Below are 19,341 nucleotides of genomic sequence, written 5' to 3' on the forward strand. Positions count from 1 at the left end.
CTCCAGTGGCTCGTTTCAGAAACATCTGGTGGTTTACATGCAGCACACACCACCTGCCAGACGCCTTGCAGGCAGTGGCACCGCTCGCACCTCTCGAGTCCGCCCCACAACAACACGACGACACAGAAATCACCAAGAATATCTAGACAAATTGTTGCTGTGAAGACAACTGCAGATAAAAATGCTGAGGGTTTTTAAGCTCTGCTCAGTGTTTTTGCAGATGTAGCTTGGTGAGCAAGCTGATTTGTATATGCTTAGTCATTACAATGTAGGACAACAACTGGGAGGAGTTTTTTTTCTCCAAGATGCATAGTTTTGCAATAGGCCAGGTGAAAAATTAAGGAACAGCTTGAACAGAAATGACATTCTGGACAGTTACGTGACCTGCTGGTTATCTCTCTTCATTAATGAACTGCTTTGAAATGTCACTTGTTGAAATATTGTTGTTTTTTTTTTTAAATTAGAGATTCATAAAACACCTTGATCAACACATTTCTCTGACTGGTAAATGTGAAAGAAGACAAATATTTTATGCAGTAGTTAATTCAATTTAATCATAGAAGCACAAGGCATTAACATATTTGTATTGTTTCTTTTTTTATCAAATAACATTTATAAAACTATTGTGCAAAACAATGTCCTTTTAATCTTCTTCAAAGGCTCTGCACCAGTGGATAGTCATAGTCCTCTTAAATTAGGAAATATAACAAGTATGCATAATTTAAACAGCAAGTTGTAAGCTTATACACTATATATACATTTTTACACAGACCTGGATTTTAAGTGCCCCTTACTCAATAATAAAGAACAAGGCAGCTTTTACAATCAGCAAGAAAATCAATAGGCTGTAGGCAGAAAAAAAAACTATAAACAAGCAATGAACTTTTGCCATTTGGCAGATTCTTTTAAGGGGCTTTCCCAGGCATTTGGCTGTTTTAAGGTGTCAGAAAATGACCAGGAGAGGACTGTACAAATGTAACAGTAAAACTTGTTGAACATGCAGTCTACCAGCAAATCAAAATCAAACTCACAAAAAGTAGAAAATAAATACAATAAAGTTAATACATTTCAAGTCAAGTTATTAGCTGACCTTCTAGTCGAGAGATTCAGCATGATCATGACATAATCTGTCCTCTGTTGTCTCACATTACCAAAGATGTACAGAGAGTTAGGGAGACAACTAAGCTGACAACAAATCGGGCTGAATATCTTTGACCTACAGTATATTTAGATGTGAAATAAATGTCTTTTGAAATACAGAGAAACCAGAAATGTTCATAGGCTGAGTACATGTAAACACCTTGTGCTGACCTTTTAACAGTAGTTCATGCCTTTCTCTGTGCATTAGCACACTTTCAAACATTCTGTTTTTATTTTTTGTGTTTATCAGTCATTCCGTGTGTGTTGGCCAGTAAGACTACAGCTGAGAGCAAATTAGTGTTTCTCTAGTTCACACACATATAGCAGATGGTCCTCTGGAGACTTCCCATGGCTCTTGCTGAGGTGAAGCTTGATGGCATGCTTAGTGGCAAATTTACGCACACAGAGTTGGCAGCGGTACACTGCCCCGTTACTACTGCAGACATCTTGTGATTGTGGAGTCAGGAAGGACTCCAGGGGCACAAGTTTCTCAGTGAGAGTGTGGGAGTCCCTGACAGTCTGTTTGGGGGACAGCTTGGCCAGGTCCCTGATTCTGAATCCTAGGTGGGCTTCCAGGTGGCATACATAGGCTGCTGGGGTTCGGATCTGTGAGGCACAGTCACTGCAGAAGAATATAGGTTGACCAGAGTCCAGGTTCTTGAGGAACTTGGTTCTTCCAGTTCTCCTTAGCTGGTACTTGACATTAGCCAGCCAGTGGCTTATGGTGGTCATGGACAGGCCGGTGAAACGAGACACTTGCATTCTTTCCTGTGGGCTGAGGTCATTAATGATATACTTCCCCTCTGATGTCTGCCTCAGGCTTGAAGCAAACTGGGCCTGCAGAAGGAGGAGGTGCTGGGGGTTCCAGTTAGAGTGACGACCTTTGCGCTTGTGGCCATGCAGGGATGAGTCATCATCATCATGAGTAGAGCCCACAATCTCAGCTTTATCTGTGACCCGGGTTCGAGAGGGAGGCTTTGGGACATGGTGGGACTGTGTTAGGTTCCTTAGCATGTCTGAGATATCAGACAATGCATTTTCATGGAGAGGGCTGCTGGAAGTGTAGGGAGAGACCACTGTTAGCTTTGCAGGAGTTACAAGGGAGGAGGGAGAGATGGAGGAAGCTGTGGATGAAGGTGTTAGGGGAGCTGACCCAACAGAGCCTCCTCTATCGCTTTTCCCTTTCGTGAGGTCCATAGGCTGGTCATCATTGGGCTGGCAAAAACTATTATCAACCACACTTTCCGGCTTTTTGCTCTGTGAGGGAGGAGCGGCCACAGCAGCCCTCTCAGCCATGCTCTGGTTGAGCCTGGAGAGCAGGCTCAAGGGATCTTGGTTTGGCAAGGCGGGCTTGGCTGCTTTTCCCAGATGAATGTTCATTACTGACTGAAGAGCACTTAGAGGGTTGACAAAGGGCTGTTCTGGAGGAGTATGGCCAGTGATAATGGCAGTACTGCATCTTAGTGTAGAGGCAAGCGGGGATTTGACTGCGGTCTCTCTCTTGGGTTCTGTTCCCGGGGATGCTCTGTCTCTATGGCTTCCTTTGTCGCTATTGGCTGGAGTGACTGCCCTCCATTCCTGAGGTGAGTCAGCCTCTCCTCCCTTGTGTGATTCTCCAGCCTCACTACTACAGGGAGAGAGATCATTCTCCATCTTAGGGGACAATTGCTTAACTCTTTGCTCTACTTTTGCTACTTTCTCAGTCACTTTTTTCACTAAATCCTCCATAGCTTGGAAATTGTTGCTGGGGAAGGGGGAGGACTGACTAAGTGGTGGGGAAATGAGGGGCTGGGTCTTGGCAAGGGAGGACAATGTGCCATCCCCTCCGTTGAACAAGAATTTCATTGGAGAATTCTTTTCCATGCTGCCCTGCTGGAGCTTGAGGGCACTGGGGAACTGGTATGCTGCATGGATGCTAGGATAGCCACCCCAACTTGGATTCCCACTCTGTGCCTTGTTGATGGCTGATGTCACAGTGTTTTCCAGTGATTTGAGAATATCAAAGCCCCCTTTGGGGCTCTCCTTCAGGTCCTCCTCAGTAAGGTAGTTATACATTGAGATGTCATATTTTTCCTCCTTCTCTGCGTCCTCCTCCTTCGCAATTGAAGCTGCAACTTGCTTCTCATTTCCAGCAGACTCTTGCTTAGTGCACTCTTCTTCAACTTCCTCCTTTTTGACCTCTTTAAGTGGAGGGGAGGTAGCTGGGGGAGTTGTGGTAGTTTGAAGAGGTGGAGGAGAGAAGGTTGAAGGTGCAAGTGGAACAGACTGGACCCTCTGTTCAGTAGGTGTGGTAACCCTCACGGGATTGGGGGAGGTGGCCTCAGGAAGGGTTTTGATCCTCTTTCCTACAGAACCGGTCATCTTTAGGAAGTGCCCTGTCACCATCATGTGAGTTCTGAGCTCTTGTAGTGTATTATGGGAACTGCCACACTCCATACACTTGAGGATCTGGAATTTGTTGGATTCAAACTGCCAAGCATAGCTAGCCCCATTCTGGTGGCCATAGCGGTTATTGGGGGTGGTGTAGGGGCTGGATGAAGATTTCTGTGAGGGTTCACTAAGCTCTGTCTGCGAATGCTTAATTTTGGGGGTTCCTTCTCTCGAGCGTGGTGAGGCAGTGAGGTCCAACCCCAGGAGCCCCCTTTTCTTAGAAGACATGATTTTGGCTGCCACAGGGGCCATGGGCTCCTTCAGAGGCACTTTCTGGTAGTGTTTGGTCTTGATCATGTGGACACTGAGGTCCTGGAGGGATTCAAAGGAGTGGCCACAATACATGCACTTCAAAACTTTCTGGGCATCCTCCTTTCCCTCCATCTCCAACAGGGACCGCTTACGTGGCTTGGACCAGCGCTTTCCGCCATTACCTGCCCTGTCTTGGTTGTCATCACGGTAGTGGCCTGTATCATTCATGTGAACTGTCAGCTCCACCAGGGTATCATAAGCAGCACTACAACCCTTACAGCGGAATTTACTGGCCCCACTGAAAATTGAGCCAAACAGTTTTGGGTTTTGCCTGTGGAGTTGGACTGTGCTAAAGAGACTGGGCTCAGACTGAGCAGGGTGATGGCTCTGGGGAGGATGCTGCTGTAGTGTCTTTGCCACTGCAGACTGGTGCCAGTCATAGCTACCGCTGCTGCAGCTACTACTGCTACTAGTGCTGTTGCTGCGAGCTGGCTTCTCTGTAGAAGCTGAGGATTGCGCCTGAAGCGGTGTGGAATTAAAGTTCAGTGGTGACCATAAGGGGCTGGTCAAGAAGCTGGAGTAGATAGCCTTCATTTGTTCTAAGGTGTCCACACCTATGGGAGGTGTTTTAGTGCCACCATTTAGAGATGCTGTGACCAAGTTGCCCTCAGCTTTTCTGGAGGGGCTCTCAAAGTCAGAGAGGCGGTCACTGGTCTCACTCACATGTGACCCACTGTCCATCTCCTGTCCTGAGAGCTCTGTGGCCCCAGCTGATTCGTGGTCACATGTCTGCTCCCTGGCAGACCGTCCACTTTGCTCCACAAAGTCATCTTTCATAGAAAGGTCATCCTGAGGAGCTGAGGGCAGGTCATCTGCGTCCGCCTCCTCATCCTCTACAGTGTGCTCTGTCAGTTCCTCAGGAGAATAGGCTGCAAAGAGAACGGAGACAAAGAGAGAAGGAAAGAGATGAGTTAAATTGCAGGGAGAAAAGACGCTATGTTAGAATAACTGGAGAAAAAGTTTCCCTGCTATGTGTGCCCGAGGACTCCCAGGGATAAATGAGCCATCTGTGTGGGAGCCTTTAAAGCTGAGCTGAGAAATTACAGTCATCCCATTTCACCTCATCAACCGTTGAGGTGTTATTTTCCTCTAGGCGAGCCTGTATTTATATACTACCCCAGCCACACGGAACTTATGCCTCCCCTCTTTTCACTCCTTCTATTGGAGGAAAACAAAAAAGAAATATCTTGGCAAAAACATAATGCACCATTTTATTTATCTCAGGGCGCAACAGCTTGAAATGAAAACTAAATCTGAAATTAATGAAGCCCAATCTCACTGTGGCATTCTCCTCTGGGGTAATAAATGAGTTGGATCAACCTCCATCTGTCAGTTAATATGTCTGACGCCTCTTCATCTGCCTCTTCTCCGATTACACACATACATACACACACACACACGTACACACAGACAAAGAACATATCTTCAAGAATTTCAAGAAAACAGTGTCAAAATTTTGTTGAAGAAATTCTGACATGCTGAATAGACATCACACAGTGCCATCTCGACTGAAGTGAGTTCATTAGTTTCTTAATGCGTGAAAGACAGCCAATACTGTGGATTTAAGCTGCATTCTTAAAAGCAAATCTAAACAGGTGTTAAATGTCATGCCAACACAATGCAAAGCCGTTTGCTTTTCTCATGAAAAACATAAAGAAATTAACAAAATGATGAGGAACATGAGATGGCAAGAAAAAAGAAGGGAAAGGTGAGAGCGAGGAGCATCAACATGATTGCAATGCATAAGTGCTCGTCACGTTGCATGTTGCATGTTGCATGCTGCCACTGCTTACATAGTGAGAGATGATTAGTGTGTGTGTGCATGCATCTCTGTGTGTGAACTTCCCCATGAACAAATACACACAGACCTCTGTGTCTACTGTGAAAATGAGCCTACCCACAGAAGGCCAACTCAACCACCACTCATCCCCTTCTCCTGCATTGTAACCTGCCCCCCTCCCTCATTTCCTGTCCACCTCACTCACAAAACCACACAACTTAAAGAAAAACACACATGCCACAGAAAGAAGCTGTAGGTATAGCTATAGTTTGCCCACTCACAAGGTGGAGCTTGCGCATGTGTGGACACAAACAGGCACACACATAGACACAAACTGTGACTAAATCCTTCATTCCCCCCACCACCCCATGCACACACATCCAGTCTAAACAAAAATGTCATAGCTGAAATAACTCTCATTTCCAGTGCTAACAGCCAATCTCTAGGCAGCCATGCGGCTGGCGCTGGTCTGATTTGGGCCCTGGGGGCACAGTCAGCAGGCAGCCCCACTGAGAGGCCAGCCTAATGGAGACCTGGCAGGTGCGGCCCACTCTCCGTCCTCCCGGAGATTTGGTTTGTCACTGGGTATCCATTACCTGCCATTCTCCGCTGATAGGCCCCGACAGCCCTGATCAAAAGATGTCGTCGAGCCCCAGTCCGCTTGGCAGTCAGTGGCATGTCGTTTGTAAAAAGGGCCAAGCAGGGTGTAAATAAAATGACATGATCACTTCCCCAGCCCCTCATGTTCTGGACACAATTATGATAATGTGGATGTGGAGGGGAGGGAGGGGTCTGGGAGGATGGAGAACGGGGCGAGGAGGTAAATCGCTCACGCTTGGGCAAACACGCAAGGGAGATATCTTACTGCTACCAGTGCTCAGGCGACTGCCCACACCCTCTTTCCTTTTGCTTTACTTTCTCTGCCACTTCTCCTCTGGAAGGTATTCGTGTCAGATTCTCATTTGAAAGAGGAAATTCTGCCAGGATGGGGCAGTTAATGTGTCTGTGTCCTGACTAGCTGGTCACAGATGTCATCTTGCATCAGGCGAGGCTGGCACACTGCTTGACCAAGTTGTCAGGTCATCTCTCTCTTCCCCATCAAGAAAATATTCCACATATTTCTTCACACTGTCAAGCAATTTCATCAAACTATTGTTGCACCCAATTTCATGTCATGTTATCACATTTGTAAGCCTTCCCAAGCTTCTCTGCTTCTCTCTGTGCCTTAATTTGGTGGTAAATGTTTTACATTTCATACTAACAGAGCTGCGGCCCTATGGGTTATTGTGCATTTGTCATTAAGCTTAGATGGCATGGGGGGGGGGGACAAAAGGACCAGCTATAAAACCTACAGAGGCTAACTGTGCTCCCAGGCAATTTAAAATGCAAAACAAAAACCATTATGTCTGAGCACTATCTGTTAATTTAATCCCCAATGACTGATAATCCATCACACAGGGCGACAACCACATCCAATTATTCTCCCCGGCTTGACTGACAACAGAGGTGATTTATCAAGCTAATAAAAGGTGATGTGAGTATAGAGGCTCCCTTAGAATAAAAAAAGGAAGAGGATTATGAATACAATAATACTCTTGGATACAGTCTTAACTAATATCTGCACATATGGTGTAGGGCCAGTGTATGAGTTTTCCTCGTGCTTGTGTAGGAGAGTGCAAAAGAAAAAGAGTGAGGGTGTTCTTGTAATGATAAAGTGAGCTGAATGCCATGTGGGGGAAAGACAAGAATCATTAGGTCCAATGAATGATTCCTTTCGTTGGTGCGGGGGTGGGGGGGTAAAAACGGTAGGAGGTGCACTTTCACACAATCAACATCTCAGTCACGGCTCACACAGAAATAGCAATAACACATTCACAGAAACACACAAGCTGCAGAAAATGTAAGTCTCACATGCACAAGCACACTTTTCACCTTCAGATACACAACCTCTAAAACGCCCTCCACGTAATTATAAATAAAGCTAGTCAGTCGTTATAACACCAGTTCACCCCCCCCGACACACAAACACACTCGTACACGCATGTAGATGCAAGCGATGAGGAAAGACAGTGACATCTTGGCATGCAGGAGGCATTCCTGTGGAGTATCATTTTCATAAACATAAGGGCTGCAGACGAGGAGGGAGAGATCATCTGATAGAAATACTGCAGTGCTGCTCTGACGATCAGGAACAACAGACAGGGCAGGGACACAGGGTGATTAAGCAGGAAGGTGCTGTGGCTGCCTCTAAAGCAGAGCCTCCCAATGTCCCATGGGTTATTTCTCCTCAAGTGCTGCCGAAAACACTGCCTGTTTTTGATGCTGCGTAAATAGGCCTCGTATGCAAAAGTGATAATATGATAACCTAAAAAAACAACAAAAAGATCAATCATGTTTCTCAAGTTGAAATCTTTGCACTCCTTTCTTTGCAAACTGATCACAGCTTGAATCAAAAAAATAGATTTGAATATCTTTTAGTGAATGTGAATTTGTTAAAGAGCAATCCAGTATCTTTTCATCAAGTTGTCCCTTTCCTTCAATCTACCCCTCGGTTACCAAAAAAGCATATTCCTGGACTGGCGTCCACAGCTGGGAAAACAGTTTGAGAGCCAAATCACACCCAACAGCAACGGGACAAACAGGATGTGTCATTAAAAACTTTACCTACGTCTGACCCTGAAACTCAAATGACTGCTTGGACTCTTCAAAAAAAAAAAAGGGGGGCCACCTTGCCACAGGCCTTATGATATAAAAAAGTGAGGCCTTTAAGTGAACATAAAAGTACAGTACCTTATATATTTATTTATTTATTTGCTAAAAAACGAACCACATAGACTGCCAATGACTGTATGTTGCTTTTTTCTGAAATTATTGTGTAGAGATACAGTGTTGTTAAATAGTCTCTAAAAACTGTGCTTCACCAACCAGCAAAGTGTGTTAATTCAGTGTGTACATTCTGTGCATTGCACAAATAGAAATGAGTAATAAGAATACGTAATTAACATTCTATGAGGATTTTAAGAGGACAAAACAAAAACTACTACTGTTTGTTTGTGATATAAGTTTCATTGCTTGATTATATCTTTATAATTTAATCAGTGTAAATATAGAGAACTGCATCATGTACAAAAACACAACTGGGACTGAAGGAGGGAAGAGGAAATAGTCCACATGGGTGGTCCCTTATAGTTTACTGTAAAAATTACAAAAGATTTTTATGGCCTTACTCAAAGACAAAAAAAAATCAAGCAATCAAGCAATGGGAACAAGAAAGCAGTATTGCAAAACCCTCTACTGTTACTGGTTAAATAACATTTTATAACATAACACATCTTGTGTAGATTCTGTTTATTGCTATTATTAATAGTAGGAGGAGGAGGAGGACGAAGAGTAGCAGTAGAAAAGTTAAAAAAAGGAGGAAATGAATGGTTAAATGTAGTTACTAAGACCTTTGATCAGATGCTGGATGAGATATTTGAAGTGAGTCGGTGATCGGATCGGAGGGCTCAGAGGAGAGGGTTAATGTGTGTCATCACATGACCAGTGCTTCTTGACATGTGTACAGTGTTTGAACTTGGCTATGACGCCCTTAAACCAACACAGCCCCTCAGCAGGGGGCTCTTACTGACAGGAAACAGCTCCAGAACGCTACAGGACAGGAAGTCACCTCAGTCTCAATCACAAAAACCGCAAACCACCGACCTCCACTCGCTCTTTCAAGTTTCCAAGCAGCCTGAAACTCTTTAAACAGATTAGAATAATTCAGTGCCAAAACAGCCCCATTCTGTCAAAATAGCAACAGATCAGTAACATACTGAAAATGCCTCTCTGTTGTACACATTTGTCAAAGTAACACACTCAATCAAACTTAGTTCTCTTTCTCATTTCCCTTTGATCCCTTACAGGCTGGCTGAAAGTCCCAAGAGAAAATATGTAACAGGTGATCTGACCATTTGAAAAATTAACAAGTCCTGACATAATTCTCTTATTCAGATATGACCACAGACGGCTATCTTGTGCGACTCATTTTCGAGGCTTTTTAATACATAACTCTGCTTCTACATTATGCTTACACAGGCTATCATGTTACTGGCAATCATGGGTGTCTTTGTCAGTTTTTATTTGTGTGTGTTCTCTACCCCCTGATGGCTTTGTGAATACATTGTGTCCGCTGATTGTAGTGCAGGATGTGCGATATGGGAGATGGGAAAAACAGAGAGATCATTCTGGCCCGAGGCAAAGCTTAGGGCTGAACCTTGTCAATGCACATCGTAAAAGGAGAGAAAAAGACACACACACACACACACACACACACACACACACAATGTATGGCTGAGAGAGACAGAGACAGAGAAAATGGTTAGGGTCAGAGAAAGAGAAATACACTGAATAGATTCAACCCTCGGCTGACTGTTGTGTGTCGACCTCAAAGCTGCCAGCCGCACATGCAGACCTTCAAGACCTGAAAATTCATGTTGTCATCTGACTCGAGACAAGCCACAAACACATTAAGGCCTCTTGTTACTAACTGTAACGAGGAAGAGAACAAGGTGGGCAAACTCATAGTTTCAGTCCCAGTTTGAAACCTGCTGCAGTCACAATAAGCGATAAACAAATTGGAAACAAACAAAATCCCGACTCAAACAGCTCTCACAGGTGCAGAGCCAAGGACAGCAGCAAAGATCGAGATGCCACAAGAAGCCACTTTCTTTGTCTGATGATATGCAGCTATTCAAACTTCCTTAAACCATCCCACATCTCTGCCTCCGTCTTTCCATCACTCTTTCTTCATGGAGCTTTGTTGCTCCGTGAAGCAGAACTGCTGTTCATTTCCCCATTCCTTAAACTGTTTGGTCCAAATATGTAGTTAAAAAGTCACCAGGTGGGGTTGAAACGGACACTGAGATTAAACTGAGGATACTATAAAACTTTTTTGTACAGACAAGGATGCAAGAATAATCAGATCACAGAGTTAAGCCACATTACACAAGCACTATTTGGAAGAGTAATTTAAGAAATCTGAAGAGACTGTTATAGTTGTTGACTACAGTAAGTACAGCGCGTCAAAGTGAAAAAATGATCAGCATCAATTTTGCAAGGTTCATATTTCTTGCTTTTGTCTTCGTTTTCTTTGTCCCATGAACTTCCTTGTAAAGGTAGGGTGTACAGGTGTCGGACTTTTTCATATTTTATTTGACAAGTTAAGTAAAATATTATCATGGCAAATAGGAATGATAAAACTAAAACTAAAGAAGAAAAAATGAACAGCTTTCTCTTAAGGTTTGGGCTAAAACCTGCAATATTATGGGATCAGGCCTACTGTACGTTTAAAGTAAACAGCTGACACTAAAATCAGGAGCTCAGACTACGACTACAGTCAGAGAATAAGAAAGTGTTCAGGTCTGAAAGTGAAATTAAGTTTGAGGTTTATAGCTGGGACTAAACCGGTTCCATGTTTAAAGTTAAATCTTTGGGTACTGGTAATGGTGAAGGGGGGCGGGTGAAGGTTGAGGCTTGAGAGTGGGATGGCCAAACCCCTCTCACAACACACAGCTGCTGCCATGATCGCCTAGCAACGAGGAGGTGATGGACGCAGCCTGAAGATGGATGGCCACCATAAATCACAGTAGTGAGCAGAAGGAGGTGGGAGACAGAGAGAGGGAACAAGAAGAGGACAAAAACAAAACAGCAGTTTTGTTTCACTTTTCTGTAGCAGCAGCATAGCTGGCCTTGCCTTGACCCTCACTGTACTCTTTTATTCATGATTGTTAGGGAATGATGCTGGGCCGGGGACTCTTCTGGGCAAAGCCAAATGGAAACTTCTGGGTAATCATTACAGCCAGTTAGACTGGATCCAATGGATCCTTTTATAACGTATAATTGCAATAAACTTAATTCAGAGGTCTACGTGCCCTTCAGTGTCGAAGAGTTTTTTCATGATTCTACTAACTTTTTGAAGATGATAATAATGATAGACGATACGTTTCATAAGGAAACCCTCCAGGCAAGGCAATCTGGGTAGTGTAGTTGCGGGATAAACATCCCTGGGCTATCTGATTATGGCCTACTGCTGCGGCACTGGTGTCTAGTAACACTCAGAGAGAGCGCTCAGCCATCCATCACACAGTGAGTGTCTGTCTAAGGCTTTCCACCCTGCTTCTTCTCGTCCTGGCTCTCCAGTTACAGCCATACACAGCCGGCCTAAATAATATTCTTCATGATAAATGGCACTATAAGCCTGGTATCCATCATTAATCTGATTTTTAAAGAAGCATCCATCTCAGAGAGAGCCTGTTAGGGCCACGGGAGAGCAGAGCAGCTCGGGTTCATTTAAAGGCCAGCCTGCTGCATGAGTGATACCTGTCAGCCCTGCTCATCAGGGAGCAGCGCACACACATACACACACACACACACAAGCACTCATATGGCATTAAACATTGACGCCATATGGCCACATGTGTGTGCGTGCACACACACACTTGCACACACACCTCTACAGCGCTCCTACGTGTTTGTTGTGCATACATTATGAGTACATAACACCAACAAACTTGTCAGACTCACAAACTATATTTTCTTCCCTTCATTTAGACATCCCAAGATGTGTCATGGAAGATCATACTGTCACTCATCAAAACACAAGTCAGTGTAACTCAATCCTCCCTGTCATCTCGAAAAAATCTCCCCTCCCGAACGCTTCTCCTCAAGGGTTTCAGGAAAACTCACTCTTCCCTGGAAAAACTCTCACACACAGACACACAAACGACTGTCTCTCCATTCTGCTGTCTCTCTCCATTGACTCTGCACCTCATTCGCCATTCCTTTCCTTCTTTGTTTCTCTCAGTCCACTCTCTGTCTTGTTTTCCCCTCTTTCACTCTCTCTTCCTCTCTGCCCCCTATCCACCTCCCTTCTCTGTGTGTCTGGTAAAGCCTGTTTGATAAATGACACACGTCACCATGTCAGAAGCGAAGGGTGGGTCAGTGATAAATGACTCTGTTGAAAAGGAAATCGGCTCTCTGGCATGGCCGGGCTATTCTCCTCCTGGATCGGGTTTCAGGACCCCTGAAGACCGGCGCAGCTCAGTTTCCCCGAAAAGAGAACACATCCAACCAAGCTCTGACGCTCACTACCTCTGGGAGGGGTGGGAGACAGGGGGCGGGTGGGAGGTGGGGTTAGGGGGATCCAGCCTGTCCCAATTGTCGCCACAGTGCAGCTGCATCTATCACAACAGCGGTGGGACTATTTTTACAAAGCCTCCGACTTAGTGCCCAGACGGCAGTCCTGGCTGAAAACCTCAGCTGAAAGCACACTGAAAGCTGAAAGGAAAACGGTTTTCTATTTTGTGACACTACTACAGCACTTACACTCCTCTTTTTCTCCCAGAGCCCAGCCCTATGGCTTGACATCTGCCAAGTGTGTGTTAAAAAGGAGAGAAGGCCCATTTCATCGTCCCCCCCCCCACCCTCCGCTCTCTTTCTCTCTTCTCTTACACTCTTTCTTTCACTCACTTGCTGGCAGGGTGGCACTGTTATCATTGCACTGGCTAGATTTATGGAGTCAGGGCCTATGGCAAAAACAAAAAGGCATCTGTCAATACCTGTGGGAAACACTCTGTCAGCCTTTCTACTCCTCCTCCTCCTCCTCCTTCCACTGGTGTTCACAGCCTCATTAGGTATGCACTTATCAGACACATAGATCACAGACGTGACTCAACCTCACCGGAATCCAGCCACAGGACTTTCATTAGCAACAGGGCCTGCAAGGCCAAAACATTTGCTGTGCTCACACCTGCAAACAACGCCATCGGAGGCCTATTGTTGTTAAATCTCACAAATGCTGTCAGTCCGTATGTTGGTCGAACAATTAAGTCCCAGCTCACGCTCCCCTCCTGCTTCTGTAAGGGCATGCTTTTCACACGTCAACAACAGGAAGACAGACGGATATAAAAACAGCTTACTTCATTTCACTTGCTGCCTTTACAACCCAGTCACAACATGTGTGCAAGTGTCTGCAGCGTGCGCTGCAAATACTTGCATCCTTACTAGCAGTAACAGGGCATGTGTGTGTGCTATGTGTCGTTGTTTCTAAGTTGGAAAATGCTGCAGCGGTGAAGTGCAAACACAGAGAGGAGGAAGAGATAGGAAGAAACTGAGCAATGTAGAGGGCTTACTCAGTTCAGAGAATTATGGCCAGACCCCAGCAGGTGGTCTACAGTTACAATTCCTTTCATCACTATCACAAGCCAAAGTGCACACACACACAATCAAACCCAACAAATCAGAAAGTGCATGCTCACTGATTTGAGTGTGCGCGCACGCACCCACCCACGCACACACACATACTCGCACAGACAGACATGAGTGATGGCTGCCAGTCTGGCAGCTATAATCCTGACCCTGCGGAAAGAGGAGACGGTTGCTGTGGAGCCCGGTCCAAACAGGACTAATCCCCCGCACCAACCCCTCTCCTTCTGTGTTGGACTCTTAGACACACTCATACACACACGACCAATGCACGGGTTAGGACAGATAACTGTACACTGACACATCTAACACTCTGTAAACACACTGACACCATTATGCAGACACACTGTACAGGTAAGACATTCCAGTGAAATAACTGTGTTTTTGCCTGCACGTTGTAAAGTTGATGTCAACTTCCTGTTACGTTGATGGAGTATTTCAACTTTCTGCAGCCGTTTCAACAACTTCAGGCCCCTGGTTTGCAGCGTGGCTAATAGCCAGCTACAAAGGAAGGAGGCCTGTATTTCCACAGCTGGTGGAGTCTCTTTCTCATGTTTGCTCGGCTGTTTACGTGGCCAGCTGCCCTCGGTTGTTAAGAGCACTCAGACCTGACCCAGGTAGGCAGGCCCATTTGTCACCTGCAGCGGAAAATTGAGTTACAGCACTACCAAAGGCGAGCGGCTCTGTGTAATATCAAGTTGATTACATCAAAGTGGTGGCAAACCTCATTGGGCTGGGCACCCCAAGCTTGTCATCTCCAATCACAGGGCCTGTCAGGACTCCATCAGCCTCACGGCTAATTGGACCAACGCTAATGAAGCAAGCAAAACAAGTTTTCTACTGTGGAGAGAGAAACCCTCTCAGACAGAGGAAGGAAAGAAAGAGAGGCTGAGAGAGTGTGTGCTGGAGAGACAATGAGAGAGCAAAGTGTGTGTGTGTGTGTGTGTGTGTGTGTGTGTGTGTGTGTGTGTGAGTGTGTGTGTGTAGCTGGGGGTGGGTGGGGGGGTTTTCATGCAAGTCTCAAGGTTGCAGTGGGCTGACTCTCCCCCTAAGTCCCTAATCAAGGCCCATCATCTGTCATCCTTTTCTTTGCTCTCTCTATCACCATGCTCTGTGCTGCAATCAATTCATCATCACCCTTTGTGTGCCACTGAACAGTTGACAACTTTATAACTTGCAGCTGCACGGGCTGACTGACAGGGTTGGAAGGGGAGCATGAAAAAATGAAGAAATGAATAGATGAATGAATGAACAAAGAAGCGTGGTTTCAGGGAGAAAAAGTTGTTTTCTAAAAACACAAAACGATCTATATTACAGCCTTTATTCCCTTTCGTCAACAGAGAAACAGCAGTGTAGCAGGGAGGAGAGAGTAGAGTGGAGGAGATGGAAAAAAAAACATCCTTCTCACTGATCTGAAATCAGAAAGCTTTCAGTCATTCTTTATGTGCTCCCCGCGGCCACTCTGAGCCAGTGAGCATGTACATTAGGCTGGGGCATTTTGATGAAATAAAAGCCCAGGCCAGCTTATGGCTAAACAGAATGGGAGCACTCACTCAGCCTGTCTCTGATTGACCATTAAAGCCATTGATGAATGGGGCTGTCAGGGGAGAGACAATTAAATCAAACATGAAACAAAGCCGTGGTGACGGCCCGGTCTGACAGAGCAAACCCATTCCTCCCCTCCATTACATAGCACACGGCTCCTTTTACAACCTCTAACCCACTCCTCCCGCCTCCTCTACCCACTGTGTGTATGTCTGTGTGTGTGTGTTCAAAGCGAATAAGTGAGCATGTGCATATGGGAGTGTGATGTTCTCTACTGGAACAGCGTGTGTGTGTGTGTGTCTGTGCGTGTGTGTGTCTGTTTGTGTGTGTGATGTCTCACAGTGAAACCACTTTGTCCCCCCTTCTTTCACTTTTTCGTGAGTCAGTTGACCATCAGAGAGAGAGAGAGAGAGAGAGAGAGAGAGAGAGAGAGAGAGGGTAAAAAGTACACAGAGCCTTTCAAAGTGGTTTAAACGTGACGTCAGGGGCCTGCAGCACATGGTGGGAAGTGATTTTCTGATGCAAATCGGGAAGGATCAGATCAAAGCCGCATGACAGCCAATCAATCAACCGTCAAATCAGACATGGCAACTGTCGATTATGGCTCCTTCCAGCCCACGAAACCCCATTGTCTGCTCTCAAATTGTTTATCTTATCCTAAGAAAAGAAAAAATCTCAGAGGTAGGGTCCCCCCCCCCTCCTCTTGCTTGTGCAAAGAAGTTATGCGCTCGGATCAAATGCGCACAAAGCCCTTATGTCCCCCCCTTATGGCACGCCTCGGGCACTCACCATCAAGAAAACACCGCTTGTTCCAGAGGGCTTTACTCTTACAGAACAAATTTAGATGGCAGTTAGAATTGGGAAACTATCAAGGAGTCACGTTGGGAACAATAGGAAGCGAAAGTTTACAGCAGTCAAGTCATCCAATGGGACTACAGTAGCTGCACAGCGTGGAGACCGAGACCACAGGATCTCACATTGTTGTCTATAAACTGCACATCCGTTTTAAAAAGGTAACAGTTTCTATGAGGTCTCGCTAGAGTAGCCAAGAGTGACAAAGCGCCTCGTTAGACAGCAAAAGCGAAAAAAAAAAAAAAACACAAAGTGGAAACGGAAATGCAGTGACTGTAAAGTTAGCTTTACAAAACAAAGGTAACATCCGCAGTTTTATGACCTTATTTTTCCGCACATAACAGTTGGATACACATACCTGCGGCGCGCTTGGGCGCTTCTTGTTTCCTTCGAGGCATTTTTATTTGTGGGGATTTCCGTGAAACTCTTCTCTTGGGTTTTTTTTTTTTAATTATTTATTTAATATACCCCCTCGCCGTATCCGGGAAGATCCACCTCTACTCAAAAAAGATTCACGCCTTCGTGTAGTAGACTGCACAACATCGCGGAGTCCGATGGAAAGAACAACTAAAAATCATCGTTACGGAATAGCTGCCTGCGGGAAAAGTCAGCGGAAAAATAAATAAAGGAGGCGGGGAGGGGAGAATAAAATATTTTTGTTGTGATCGCGTTGAGAATGACAGCGGTGATAGCCAGCGTCCACCTCGGCTGCCTGGTCTGGCAACAGGCAAAGTTGAGGGATAAGAGAGATGATCGCGTCACTCACAGCAGGAGAATGGGCAAACCCACCGCTCCGTTAACTCTTTACTTCTCAGAGAGGGGCGGACACCACGGGCGAGTGTCCTCCTACCGCTGCTGTGCGTGTGAATCACGGCGGTTTATGACATATTAGTTGATTACAAGGCACAGAAGGATGATCATTACCACCCAGAAAACCCACAAACAATCTGAATAATATTCCAGTAATGTCATATGTGCCTCATCGCTGAATTTAACCTTTGTCACGTAGTAGTTTTCATGTGTCACGAAAATGTTTCCATAGAAATGACTGATGCTGTGTCTATTTCTAGTTACTACTATTGTCCTCTTAAAGTTGATTATCATATAATACACATTTTTACAGACTTTATCTTAATACGCCAAACGCTCTCACGCCAGTAATGATATTTTATTAAATGACAGATTTTTGAAAGCTGATGCTCAGATTGAGGATGATAATTAGATTTGACTTGTTTTATGCACTGAAAGCTCCTACGACAGCAATAACAAGGACAGTGTTCATTACAGATTTTTATCACGTTAGAAATGTAGAACGTTTCTGATAATAAATTAGATTACATTAGATTTGAACTTTATTGTCACTGCACACTGACTTCAGTTTAGCATATAAACAGACAGTGCAGGCAGAATATAGATGCATGTAGACACAAATGGACAGAATGAACAGTAACCCGGGGTGTTTTTAAATATATACAAAATAAACAAATCAATTTCCAAAATTGTGCTGTATCACATAAACAAAAATGAAGTAATTTTAATCATCCCAGATTGCATTTAATTTACAAACAGTTGCATAGTCAAGGCTTTCTTTATTACATTTTTGATAAAGTCTTTAAAATCTGTCAATTTTAACATTAAAAAACATTTTTAAGGAATATGAATAAGTTGAATATGTTCTACTGCTTATCAAATTAAGACACCTAAGATACTCCAGTTTTATTAATGCGACTTAATATTTGCTTTTGCTTTTCAGTGATGATGAGGGGATATTTATTCCTTCACTAGAGCATCCTTTTGGTGTCAATTTAAAAACAGCAGAAACAAAAATGTACACAATTGAAATATCATCCGGCATGCAGAATACACACAGTACAGTTTAAAGAGAAAAAGAGTATTTGTGGAACTCACTTCTTTGTCGCTGCATCCTTTTTTTATGTACAAGGGGCAATATTTTCAATGTTTGACTTTGAAATAATATAAAAATAATCAGATTAGGTTATATATATATATACATATATATATATATATATATATGTATATATATATTGTAATTCTGTGATTCCTAATTTCCAAAAAATTCCATGCAATTTGTATTCATTCATTGACTACATGTCAAAGTAATCTGACTAAATCCCCAGTGTAAAGCCATGATATCTCAGTAATGTGACTATTGTAGTGTGTGCGGGAACCAATAAATAATATCGGTAGGGGGAGTCTGGTAATCACTAACAGTATGCAGGTTCGCAAAATGTGCAGTGTAAAAAAGACATGGACTGTTGAAAATAATGAAATACATTTAATGTTCTGCAGATAACAGGAAGTGCTAATACAGAAGGCAATGAGCCAGAGTGGAATGGTCTTTATATACGCTGTCGTTTTTGTAATTGTGTTTACTGGAAAAAAGCTCACATAGTGTATACACTCACTTTATTAAGTATACCTTGCTAGTAGCAGATTGGACCCTATTTTGCCTTCAGAACTTCCTGAATTCTTCCAGGCGGGGATCTGACAAGGTGCTGGAAACATTCCTCCGAGTTTTTGGTCCATATTGACATGAAATCATTATGCAGCAGCTGCATACCCATGATGCAAATGTTCTGTTTCGCCACATACCAGAGGTGTTCTATTGAACTGTAATCTGATGTTGAGACTATTTGAGTACAATGAACTCATTGTGTTAAATCGCAGTTTGAGATGATTTGAGCTTTGTGACATGGTGTGTTATTGAGCTGGATGTATGCATTAGAAAATGGTTACAGCGTGGTCATACAGAAATGGATATGGGCAGCAACAATACTTGCGTAGACTGTGGTGTTCAAAGAATCAAACAATACTTGGTTTAAACATCAAACGCTGGTTCGAAGGGTCCAAGGTGTGCCAAGAAAACATCTCCCGTTGTTATACCAGCGTCTGAGTGTTGTAGCTGAAACTGAAACTCATCAGATCAGGTAACATTTTTCCAGTATTCTTTTGTCTAATTTTGGTAAGCCTGGCTCAGTTGTAGCCTCAGCTTCCTGTTCTTAGCAGACATGTGAGTG

At 44.2% G+C, this 19,341-nt stretch overlaps 1 protein-coding gene across 1 annotated transcript; it reads right to left on the reverse strand.

Annotated features, from left to right (window-relative positions):
* Positions 1-772: 772 nt before the first annotated feature.
* tshz3a (teashirt zinc finger homeobox 3a) lies at positions 773-17,091 on the reverse strand. The gene is made up of 2 exons (XM_046394637.1): positions 16,662-17,091; positions 773-4,751 (listed from the first exon to the last, which is right to left on the reverse strand). The coding sequence occupies exons 1-2, from the start codon at positions 16,699-16,701 to the stop codon at positions 1,435-1,437; spliced, it is 3,357 nt and encodes a 1,118-aa protein (XP_046250593.1). The 5' UTR covers positions 16,702-17,091; the 3' UTR covers positions 773-1,434.
* Positions 17,092-19,341: the final 2,250 nt, after the last annotated feature.

The sequence above is a fragment of the Scatophagus argus genome, chromosome 7 (assembly GCF_020382885.2).
Source record: "Scatophagus argus isolate fScaArg1 chromosome 7, fScaArg1.pri, whole genome shotgun sequence".
NCBI classification, from domain to species: Eukaryota; Metazoa; Chordata; class Actinopteri; family Scatophagidae; genus Scatophagus; species Scatophagus argus.